The 12,697-nt window shown below is 39.9% G+C and overlaps 1 protein-coding gene across 1 annotated transcript in view; it reads right to left on the bottom strand.

Moving 5' to 3' along the window:
* Cntnap2 (contactin associated protein 2) overlaps nucleotides 1-12,697 on the bottom strand; it is a 1,948,854-nt gene that overhangs the window by 198,561 nt on the left and 1,737,596 nt on the right. The window contains exon 18 of the mRNA XM_074061335.1: nucleotides 4,838-5,074. Coding sequence (XP_073917436.1) covers nucleotides 4,838-5,074 — 237 coding nt within the window. The remainder of the gene's footprint in view (nucleotides 1-4,837; nucleotides 5,075-12,697) is intronic.

Below are 12,697 nucleotides of genomic sequence, written 5' to 3' on the forward strand. Positions count from 1 at the left end.
TTACACTGTTGGTGGGAATGTAAACTAGTACAACCACTCTGGAAAAAAATTTGGAGGCTACTTAAAAAGCTAGACATTGATCTACCATTTGATCCAGCAATACCACTCTTGGGGATATACCCAAAAGACTGTGACACAGGTTACTCCAGAGGCACCTGCACACCCATGTTTATTGCGGCACTATTCACAATAGCCAAGTTATGGAAACAGCCAAGATGCCCCACCACTGACGAATGGATTAAGAAAATGTGGTATCTATACACAATGGAATTTTATGCAGCCATGAAGAAGAACGAAATGTTATCATTTGCTGGTAAATGGATGGAATTGGAGAACATCATTCTGAGTGAGGTTAGCCTGGCCCAAAAGACCAAAAATCATATGTTCTCCCTCATATGTGGACATTAGATCAAGGGCAAACACAACAATGGGATTGGACTTTGAGCACATGATAAAAGCGAGAGCACACAAGGGAGGGGTGAGGATAGGTAAGACACCTAAAAAATTAGCTAGCATTTGTTGCCCTTAACGCAGAGAAACTAAAGCAGATACCTTAAAAGCAACTGAGGCCAATAGGAGAGGGGGACCAGGAACTAGAGAAAAGGTGAGATCAAGAAGAATTAACCTAGAAGGTAACACACACGCACAGGAAATCAATGCACATTAACTCCCTGTATAGCTACCCTTATCTCAACCAGCAAAAACCCTTGTTCCTTCCTATTATTGCTTATACTCTCTCTTCAACAAAATTAGAGATAAGGGCAAAATAGTTTCTGCTGGGCATTGAGGTGGTTGGGGGGAGAGGGAGGGGCGGAGTGGGTGGTAAGGGAGGGGGTGGGGGCAGTGGGGAGAAATGACCCAAGCCTTGTATGCACATATGAATAATAAAGCAATAAAAAAAAGAAGACTAAGAGTTTTTTGTTAGCACTTGTATTATTTTTCTAGGGCTTCATAACAAAGTATTACAAACTCAGTGACTTAAAAAGACCAGAAATGCGTTCTCCCAAGTTAGGGAGGTTGGGAGTCTGAAATCAACGTGCTGCTTTTCATTTCCTTCCTATGGATTCTTCCTTGCCTCTTCCATCCTTTGGTGGCCTTCAGCAGCCAGTGACTAGTGTGTGGTAGCATCACTCCAATCCCTGCCTCTGTCATCACATGGCCTTCTTTCCATGCTATGTGCATCTCTGTGTCCTCTCCTTTTCTTGTAAAGACACACTCCTGGGATTCAACACAGCCTTACCTTAACTTAATTACATCTGCAGAGATCTGGTGTATAAGCAAGGTTACAATGTAAGGTTCCAGGTGGACATGACTTTTGGGAGACACTATTCAACCATAATTGTATTCAACCACAAAAATCAAACTAGAAATTGCCTTAGGCACTAATGCTCCATTATTGTCTTGTTTTAAAAACACAGAAAAGACAGAGGAGTATGCTCAAACTATGCTGCTAATAAAACTATGCTGGTTGCTATTAAAATGATTTTGCTAATCATAAAGTTCTTGAATGTTTGGGGTTTGACTATGCAAGAAGGAATAGGTTTAATAAGAGAAAACTGTCTTTGACAACTATCCATTTGGTTCTCAATGGAGGTCCTTAATAATCCTGGGGATGACAGACTCACAGGTTAGTTTTCCTTGAAGGCTGGGTGATCCATCCTTCTAGGAGTGTCCACAGCCTCCACCAATGGGTTGCCAAGGAATTTGGGTGGGTGGACCAGTCTCAGCTGAATTTACTGGCTGCTGGTTGATAAGCATTCTGAGAAGATGGGAGACTGCACAATTTTATGTAGACAGATGAAATGACTGGCTATGAGGTCTAGTCACAGGACTTCCAGAATGCCCTTGGATTATCTCTGAACTATGAAATGTTTTCCAGTCAGCACGCCTGTTTAAGATGCAAATAGCCCTGAGAGAGCTAACACCTTAACTGGCGATCAAATCTTTATGGATCTATTTGAAACAGGCTCTGGGAGTTTTTGCTAAGAGGTTAGGCAGGAATTTTTTTTTTTTTTGTGCTGATGGGGAACAGACTATATGTGCATCATCTTCAAAGCAGAAGAGACTCATACTGAGGGACCTGCTTGAATCTAGCCCTGTCTTCTCCCAACTTCACTAATGGGCAGCACAAGCCAGCATGACTTCTGAATTCAGCCATGTACCCAAGCAAAGGAGATAGGGAAAGTAGGTGTGGAATGAGAGAGGAAGGACTGAGCTAGGGGTAGATGCAGAAATAAAGGGTGTGCTGATAGATGGGTCAGAGAGAGAGGAGAAGGGGCAAAAGGAGGAGGAAGAGGAAAGACAAAGGAGAGAATTTAAATAGTGTGGGCTGTTTGCTCGCCATTGCACCAGATGGGCTAATGTCACTGAGAGACCTGGCAGGCCCCTTGGACCATGTGGGATCCCAAGCCTGTCCTAGTGTGACCCTGACACATGGCTGAGTGAGACACAAGTGTCTCAGGTTTTCGTTTTCATACAGCCTGGCCCCAATAAGGCCCATTTGAAGAGTGATGATTTTGGATGGTTGTAGAAAAGCAGGCTCTGTTAAATGCATTAGGAGATAGATTTTCAAGGGTAACTTAATTATATGCAATTTTTACCCAACATGCTAGTCCAATTCCAGATAGGATGTCTAGATGGTACAGTGATTTCTAGCTAATAGGTAGACATTTTCTCACCAGAGACAGTTAACTATTAAATGCCTGGAGGAAGAACTGTGTCTCCCTACTATTGTTTTTCCCAAGAAGAAGAAAACAATACAGGTAAGGAAAAAATAGAGTTCTAAAAATACTATTATTTTCACGCTTCTGCAAAACAAAGAGTTAAAGTTCTGTTGTGTATTCTCAGGTTGTTTTCCTCACTCCTGTGTGTGGATACATGCATGTGTGCTTTCGTTTTTGTATAAACATATGCAGGTTGGGACCTGCTTTACTCATTTAGCAAAATATGGACATTTTTCTGCCTCCACTAGCTTAGACCTGTGCTATCAAAGGAAGGCCAGAGAAAGATTTTCCCAGAGCTCATTCTTTAGCTGATGGGAGGGATCCCGTCATCTGCACATGAAGCTCTCTCTTGGAAGGTTTCGTGACTACACTACACTGGCACCATTTTCACCTTTCCCAAGTCCAGGAGATTCTTGTCTTGACTCAAAATGATGTGCACAAATGTATTTTGTAGTTTTTAATTTTGTTTGTTTTGGTTAAAGCCACTAGTTGAATCAAATGTAAATTTATCCTACTAAATAGATATTAAGAGATTATTGAGTTGTCATTTGTGTAAACCCTTTGAGATAATGTCAAACAAAGAGGCCTCAATTACCTTTATCTCTGATATTGGTTAAATGGAAAGGTCTATGTGCCTTCATGAATATTGCTATTAACTCCCAGAGGTGTTGTGTGATCTGCTGTGTTTAACCTAACTCTCCAAAAAATAAGGGGATCGTGATTTTCTTTCACTTTTTACTTATATCGTGGAATGTCTCAGGCATTAGTGCTTACTTGATTGCATTCAGACATTGCTTTGGCAAGGAAATGACTGTATTAAATTAGCATCAAGCACAATGAATGGTAATTGCAAGACTGTCATTTCTACAAGTGCAAAATTAATGTGTTCTGCAAGCCCATTTCATTGTATGTCATAGGAAAATCATGGAACCGTGTTGTTCTGAGCAGAAAAATGCAGTAGAATAGCACTGGTAATGTGTGGTGGTATTATTCAGCAATGGTGTTCCTTTCCACTTTTGCTATTGTCTGACATTCATTCTTCAAACCCTGTCTGATCTAATTTGTATGCTTATCTTCCAGCCCTGCCAAACAGAAGCCTGGATGTACAGCAAATGTTGTGGAACAATTCCTTCTTCTGTGTATGGCACAAGTGAATGATGCCAGCCTAAACAACCCTCCTTCTATTCATGAGAGTATGAATTGGCTACTTATGTAAAGCTTCTTAGTAAGAGACACACAGACTGCTTACAGAAAACTTTACCCAAATGCTATACATTCATTTGGAAAGAGAAGAGTGATTTACAGGTATTTCTATTGTAGCTTAGAAGTATCAGTTGCTACTCTCTTTACCCCTCTAGTTTACATATGGGAAATTAAGCCACAGACCAATTGAATGAATTTCTTCCACCCTTGCAGGATCACAGGGTTTATCATGAAGAAAACGTGAATATGCATTGGATTCTTACACACTACTCATTGGCTCTATGGAATTTCTTTGGAATTCTGGGACACATTTAAGGCTAGAATAACACAGTTATATCAGCTGCTCTAAGCTGACCCATTAGATGTGCTGTTTCAGCATCCCTGTCCTGTAGCTCAGGCTGAGAACTACTCATAAAGACATCCTGATTAGATCATAGTGACAATGACTGACTGAAGGAGCTTTCTTGCCAGGATAGTTTGAGTACAGTCTTAGCAATTGGTGGTAGTGGGGTTTACCAAAACCCAATTGCACCAATTGCATTGGCTGACTCACATCAGTGATCGATCAGTCAGTTGACTGATTGGAGATCCCAGTGTGGGAAGATCAGGCTTGCGTACTCTTTCTTTCACTTACTTTGTCACATACCACTAAGATGTGATGAGGCTCTTTGCTTTGTAATATTCCAGTCAGTGCTGGAATCTGGGAAATTTTGTATGATGCTCAAATCTCTCATTAAACAGCACAGGCCAGGACATGATTTGGGGCACCTCCTACCTCAGGTGGGAGAGGAGTTTTGAACACCTCACCCTCAGGATAAAACACACTTGTTTTCAGCAGAAAAACCATTAGATAGATGATTTGGGCTTAGACGGATGTGTAAGAATAGGACCGGAAGTGGTTTTGGCCTTACCTTTGTTGCAGAAAGTCCCATCATAGGCCGTGTGAGAGCAATCGCAGGAGTAGCCATGGTATTTCTCTATGCATTTGCCTCCATTTTCACAGTTGGTGCCATAGCTGGTGCAATGGCCTGAACATCCAGATTTGAAGCCGGATGTGACCTTTGCTCTTTCCTCCAGGTCAAGGGTCACCCCATTCATCCTCAAGGAACGGATGCAGCCCAGGAAGCCCTGCTGGCCTCCAGCACCACCTGGGAACAACAGAAGGCATGGAGTTCAGATGAAACATGCTCTTCTATTGCTGCTTTCACTCACCACGTTTTGAACAAATGAGGTAGGAGATGAGGCAGTAAGCGCTTCTACACTCAACACTTTCAAGTTGTCTTGTCTAAACAGAAAACATTGGAGCTTTTCCCTTAGGCTATAATGCCTAATTAAAAGGCTGTCTTCTGAGAAACAATTCATTTGCTACAGAAAAATGTTTGAAGATACACAAAAATGGTTTAATCTGGTTTCCTACAGAAAAGAGGTTTATAGAAATCTTTAGTTTCTTTGCTCTTCAATCTTACAACATTCAGTTCTATAGCATTATCATTGAAAGAAATATAAAGGCAGACAGACATGAATATATTAGCATAGTGAACAAGTCAATTAGTCGGAAGGCATAAATCTATCTGAAATGTGATTGTAGGACTTGATTCTTGTCCCACAAAATGCCTTGCTGTGAAGTTCACATTAAGGATTCCCAAAGCTTCCTGTCTGGGGGAGGCTGGAAGTTGGAATTGATCATTTTATACCAAAGTCAGCTACATCATATTTATTACCAGGTGAGGTTAGATTTCATTGCTTTTGTCTAAATGTCATTGCAAGACATACATCACAAAAAAGCACGTTCATTGTGACTTTTGGAGTATGTTATAGCATCAGACTGAGATTCATGAGCATGGAAACGTTGAAATATTCCTCACAAAGTTCATAGAAGGATTCATTTAAGCATAAAGTCACAAGTGGATTTAATTGTGTGTGTAATAGCCTTAGCTATGGTTTTCAAAGTAGCTGGAACTCAAATTTATATACATGTCTGTATCTTCAAGTAGCATCTTTTCTAGAAACCAATGCGTAGCAAATAGTAGGTAAAATTTTAGGAAGAAATACCTGATGATGATTTAGAGAAAAGATACCATTAGTAAAAGTAAAACCCAAGTTACTCTTTTATTAACAGTTATGTACTAGGTACATTACTAAGCACCTGATATAAATTCACCTGATCTTCACAACACCCCTCGAGGTTGATGTTATCGTCATTAATCCCACTGTACAGATGAGGAAACTGAGGCTCAGCTCCCAAGTGGCAAAGCTGTATTAATTCTGTCTGTCCCAGGCCTATGGTCTTAATTGACCACCTAATATCAAGAAGGACACTTTGGGTCAATGTTCTCATAGATGTACATGTTTCTGAGATATAGATGTGGATGTCTTTAAAAATGAAGCCCTCAGTAGGGTTGTTAGAGTTTGGGTGAGATTGTTAGGCTGGGGATTGATGCTGATCGCTGAGCCTGAGGGAAAAGTGCACAACCCAGGGGACTCTGCAGACAGACAGGTGGAACAAAGGCTTCAGGGGCAGGATGGACTAGTGCCTGCTTATGCCTGTAAGTCCTTATGGGGGATGTGGAAAGTGAATTGTTCCATTGTCATTTTAAACCCAAGCCCTGCAATGCTCTCATTGGGCAGTGCATTGATTTGAATATTGATTCTCCAGGGAGCATTTTATTTAAAAAAAAATCTTGACTAGCAGATTAATTGAAGAGAGTGCAGTACCTTCTTGGATCAAAGCTATGAGACAGTAGATGGAAAAGAAGTTATTAAAAGCCACCACTTTGAAGAAGTTCCCATTTTGCCATCTGCTTGTCCGCTTAGCTTCACACCTCTGTGCTGAAGAGAATTAGGGCTTCTGCCTGATTTGGAAGAATTTCAAACTTGCAGTCACTCTTTGTGTGTTAGAATTTCAACTTGGCGTCTGTCAGTTTAACCACTGTGGCTTTTGTTCTTGCAATGTGGGTTTTCAAGGGCCTTTATTACATAAATGCAGAGCTATTTGAATTTTCATCACTAGTTCATTTAGACAATTATATCCTATCAAAACCACCTCAAATTTTAAGTCATTGTTTTTAGCTATCCCCCCTCTCCTTTTGCCCGAATGCCAGTGTAATGGCTTTTTCATTGTGGAAACCATAAACATGCCGATAAGCAAAATACCGAAAAGAACTGTAATGCTATTCGGGTATAACTACTTTTTCCTTCTAGGGAACAATGTTTTCTACTTTTATCTATGAACATACATAGGTATAAAAAATAAAAGAAAGGAAGAGATGGGATCATAAGACCCACAGTGTTCTATTTGCTTTTGGCACTCAATGTGTCATGAAACACATTGAGTTTCAAGTGATACGTGTATAACTAGAACATCTGGCTTAATATCTGCCAAACATCCTCTTTTCAGAAGGTGCTAGCACTTACTTTGCTATTCCATTACTGATGGACTTTAATGCCTTTCCCAATTTTCACTTTGTATGATATCGTAATAATATGATCCTTGTAAAATCTTAGCACCCTGCCTAGTTCTTTCCTTAAAATCTGTCCTTTGAAATTAATTATTTCTAATTGCTGGGTACAAAGACATATACATTTTAAAGACATTTGAAATACAATTTCCTCTAAGAAGAACTTACCAATTTAGATTTCACCAGTAGAATGAGACGGACATCTTCTCCACACCAATTCTAACACTGGGTCATATCCTCTAAAATGTATGCCAATCCAATTGAATTGAGGGGGGGAGGGAGAGTTCACTGTTTTAACTCGCATTGCTTCAAGTACTGAGAGTTGGGTCATGTTTGTTATTTCCCTGTTTTTATTTTAAATTGCTGCTTCATGCTCTGCATTTTTTTGAGGGGGTGCAAGTAAGAGAAAGTGTATTTCTCATTGATTGATAATAGTGTTTTGAACTGTTCAGCTATTTCCTTCCAGTTTGTATCTTTGACTTATATTCAGTGCCTCTTTTTCACCCTGACAGTTTTGGACGGTTGTGTAGCCACATTCATTTATCTTATTTGCATGATTTCTGCCTTTGGTATGAGGCTTATAAAGATCTCTAACCTAAATTAGTATAACTATCCAACTATATTTTCTTATACTATTTAGGAGATTTTACTTCTCTCAACATTTTAACCTTTAATTTGTCTGGAATATATTTTAATAGGGAAACTGTTTATATTTAATGGTTCTTCAGCAATGACTGAGTTTGAAGGGATTTAAGAAAGACTAAGTAAATGTTACTATAACAAAGAATGGAGATTTAAAAAAGGGCCAATTAGCAGAGCAAATTGATTTATGCTAGATCATATTTTGTTATATCATTAAGCCATAAACAGTAGAGTATAGTGTAGTATAGTATACTTATTTATTTATATACTTAAATTATATATATCTATATGGACATATATGCTCATTCCAGAAGGAATGTTAACGCAAAGTTTTCTTGCCCTCTGCCTCTGACATGGGGCTTTCTGAGATTCCATATCTATGTCTCTCTTTCTGCTTTTGTGCTGTGTATCCCTCCCAATCAGGATTGTCAGCTGCCCTAGTTAGTTGTGTGGTTTTCATCAGATCACTCCATCTCTTCCAGTGTTAGTTTGCCCATCCATTAAAAAGGAGATTCGGCCAGATGACGTTCAGTTCCTCCAGCTCCAAATTGCCCTGGCCTATGATTGATAATGCTTACCTTTGTGCTCATGTATCTATCTCTCTGTATTTCAGAAAATAACTGTTTCTTAAACTTCTTTTGCTTTTCATTTTCCTTTCTTGTGATGTTGATTTTTTTCTTCTCCTTTTAAACTACCCTTAACATATGACTATAGTTTAATTTCTATTTGTTCCATTCATTAAGTTTTTTTTTTACCACTTCTTAATTTATAAAGCAGGTGAGTGAAATGCCATTTCACTCCAAACTAAATAAGTTAATCTCCTTTCTTTCTTACGTGATTTATTTAAATGGATCAGTGAGCTGGAAATTACTTTTCCTGATCTACTTGATATGAAGAAAAATCTTTTATCCTGAAAATGGTCCTTATATATTATGCAAAAGATGTTAATGTACCAGAACCAGTGAAAGTTATTTGAATTCAACTTATTGCTTTGTAGAAATCTTTCTTGGTGACAAATGTCATAGTTTAAATTATAGGTCTTCAAGCAAAAATGCTACTTAACCTTTGTTAATTAGAAAATCAACACATTGTCATTGGAGAGAGCCCCCTGCCATGCAAGGGCTTCATGCACATTAGTCAGACCTGTGATAATTAACTAAGGTGAGATGTGGGTTTAATTTGTATAGCATTTTTCATGTGAAATGATATGCAAGTATTGCAATTAAAGATTAATTATGAAAATGCTGTAACTACTTATAATGAATAATACAACCATCAAATGCACAGAGGATTGTGACAAAATAATCAGGTATTGCATTAAAAAAGGGGCAGAAATAATGACAGAGGAGTTTTAAAGAGTATACTGTCCTCAAGTTGAGAGCTTAGCAGTGTCTTGAGGAGATAAGTTTGATTCCAGAGCACCTTTGACCAGTCAGAATGACTACTTATTTGCCACAGAAAGAAATCACACCAAAGCCCACACTGTTCAACCAGGCCTTTTTTGATATGTTTTGTATGTTTACTTCATTACTGTAAAAGTCTGTGCTCTCGTAAAGCATATACTCTTACAGGGAGAGGGAGAAATTTAACTATAAACTCAGTAAGTAAACTAATTATGTCATGTTTTAGAAGGTGGTAATCACCATGGGGAAAATAGTTAGATGGACTCGAATTGGAGTGGGGAGGTTGTGACTTTAAGTGGGGCAGTTAGGATGGGCTCCCCCCACCCTGGCCCAGGAGGGAACAGAAAGAGAACAGATGGACATGTCTATGAAGAGAGGCTCCAGAACAAAAAGGAAAGAGGCCTCTGCCCTGCAGGTGGAGGTAGGTGGACAGGGAAGGAGGGATGGGATTGCCACAGCTGCAGGATGCTCAGAAGAGCAAAGCCACCAGTCAGTTTCACAAGCTTTGTAAGGTGCTGGGAAGGCATTTCTGAAATGACAAATGAGGACATGCTTCTTGCCTGCAGGCTAACATTAGTGCTGATCACAAGTAGTCACACTCTGATGCCAGGCACGATTCACCATATGGGAGGCAGCAAGCAGGGATGAGGAAAGCTCGAACTGTGGTCCGAAAGATCTTTGTCTACATATTGGTTTTGCAGCTCACTGGCTGTGTGACTTTCCCAGGGCCTCCTTGGGGCTCAGATTCCTTACATGTAACACCAGCATGACAATATGCACCTTGCAAGGGCACGTTAATAACAAGTAATAATGCACCTCTTTGCACTGAAGCTCAGATAATGTTAGGTGTTATAATTGCTACTATTATGGAGCAGAAGCAAAATTCTACAGAAACATAGGGCTGAAATAAGTTAATACAGCTAAGAGATGAGAGCACATAAATCTGACGTCAGAGGTATCATGAGTGCTGTGGACTGAATTGTGCTTCCCGCATTCCCTAGTTCATCTGTTGAGCTCTTAAGCCCCAGTATGAATTAGACTGCACTTAGACTGTAGAGGGTCTTTAAAAAGGTATCAAGGTTAGACAAGGTCATAAGGATGAGGCCCTAATTGAATGCAACTGGTTTCCTTACAAGAAGTAACACCAATGATGCTCCCACAGAGAAAAGGCCTCACAGCAAAAAGATGGTGGTCTGAAAGTCAAGGAGAGGGACCTTGAATGGAGGCAATCCTACTGCCACCTTGATCTTGGACTTCCAGTCCCCAAAACTGTGAGAGAATAAATTTCTGTTGTTCAAGCTATCAAGTCTATGGCATTTTGCTATGGCATCCTTGGCAGACAAAGACAATGAGTAAAGGGTCAATCTAGCCTACCTGACGCAATGACCTTAGAACCTGTCTTGAAACTGCACTGCTTCCTTGGAAAGCCCAGAGTTCAAATGGGTACTTTCTCTGTCTTGTCTGCTGTGTGGACTCTATCTGGGATTGGGGGAGCTGTGAGTTGACAGGTCTTGAACCTGTCACTGAAATGATATGAAAGTATAGTGGGAAACAGAGCTATGATTTCTCTGTGTCCAGGTAACCCCCTCAGACCTTGGCTCTTCTGCATGGCAGCCATACCTGTTCAAGGTAGGTAAGAGGACAAAAGCTTCTATGTGCTTTCAGAGCTGCAGATGCTGTTCTGTGTGCTACCATTGGGTCTTAGGTCTTAGTTATCAGTTTGAACCCATAAAAAGCCCATGGTGCCAGTGCAGATGTGCAAAATAAAAACCCAGTTATCTGCTTAAGCTGAGAACCTCAGAATGGCGACAGTCTTCAGTGGTGGAGGGAGTTAAAAGAAACAGCTCCTCATTCTTTAGCACAGAGATGACAAGTGTTGATCACTGATGCCTCTCTGAGCTAGATATTGAAGGCAGACACAGAAAAATCTCTTATACTCTCGGAACTGGGGTTTGAGAATTGCATTTTCAGATGATGTGCATTCATAATTTCATTCAATAGGATGGATTTTTTTTGTCATTATTACTGCATGGATTTTCTGATGTCCTCAGAGTAAGGGACATGCAGAATATGTGACTTCAAGTAGGAAGAAATTTCAAAATAAAGATGGAAGGAATACTGAATTTCCAATCACATGTATCTAAATGTGAATTCTGCAATGGGGATGGGGCTAAGAGGTTCTGGAGGTAGGACAAATATGATCAAATAGTAGGTATCTCAAAAACTAATACTGATCAAATACTAGCTATACCAGGTGCTATCACAAAACTTCACATATCTCAACTCTCAGACACAGGTGTTATTATGATTCCCATTTTACAGATGAGGAAACTGAGCCCAAGAGAGCTACTTTGCTCTGTTACATAGCTAGTCACTGACGAGGTTCACAGCTGGTTATGAGCCCTGCTCTGCCTATGCTGCAGCTGCCACTGGGATTTGGGGGCTTGCATCATACGAGTCTCTTTCTTTTCCTACATCTCAGGTGGGTTTAGGCATTGCTGTGCTTACGAATAGAAAATGCTGACAGAGTGATTCATACTTGAGACATGCCATTCACCTATTGCCGGAACATTGTCCCCGAAGTCACAAAAATAGTTTAAACAAAAAGGGGAGATGAATGCTCATACTTCATGTCAGAAATGCAGATGTTTGAACAGATCTCCTGTCAAAAAGGGGATATTTCTTTGATGCCATCGCTGAATTTGTTTTTCTAAAGGCAAATCTTAATATCATCATTTTGAAGCCAAAGCAGATGAAGGATTTGGCTCCTGGAGGGTGAGTGACTGATACACTTTCTATATTCAGAAAAACAGCACTGGTTTCAGAGGGCACTGCTCTGTAGTAGGTCCTATAGTTTAAGTCCCTCACGGAAGTGGGGAGATGATCAAGGACAGTGCTAAAAATCACTTCCTACTCAGATCCAAATTTTAGAGTCTTAATGTTATTTTAGTAAACTTCAATGCAAACTCAAACTTCAAAGACCCCAGCTAAGAACTCTATACATTATATTTTTAAACAACTACCTGTATGTTGTGCACATTGTGTGTCTTGCTGGTGAGTTCTCACCTTTAATCAAAACAAGTTTCTTCTTTTTGCTGATGTTAACATTTCTCATGTCTCTCCCTCTGTCTCTGGTTCTCTCTGTCTGTATGACTTGTCTTTTACAGTATTTGTTTTAAAAACAGAAGCTTATGTAGTCTCTTTCAATCCCAAGACTCTCCAGTGTTGTCATTCACAGAGTACCTAGTTCTTTTTACCCCCAGAGTCC

This window comes from Castor canadensis, chromosome 2 (genome assembly GCF_047511655.1).
Source record: "Castor canadensis chromosome 2, mCasCan1.hap1v2, whole genome shotgun sequence".
Lineage (NCBI taxonomy): Eukaryota > Metazoa > Chordata > Mammalia > Rodentia > Castoridae > Castor > Castor canadensis.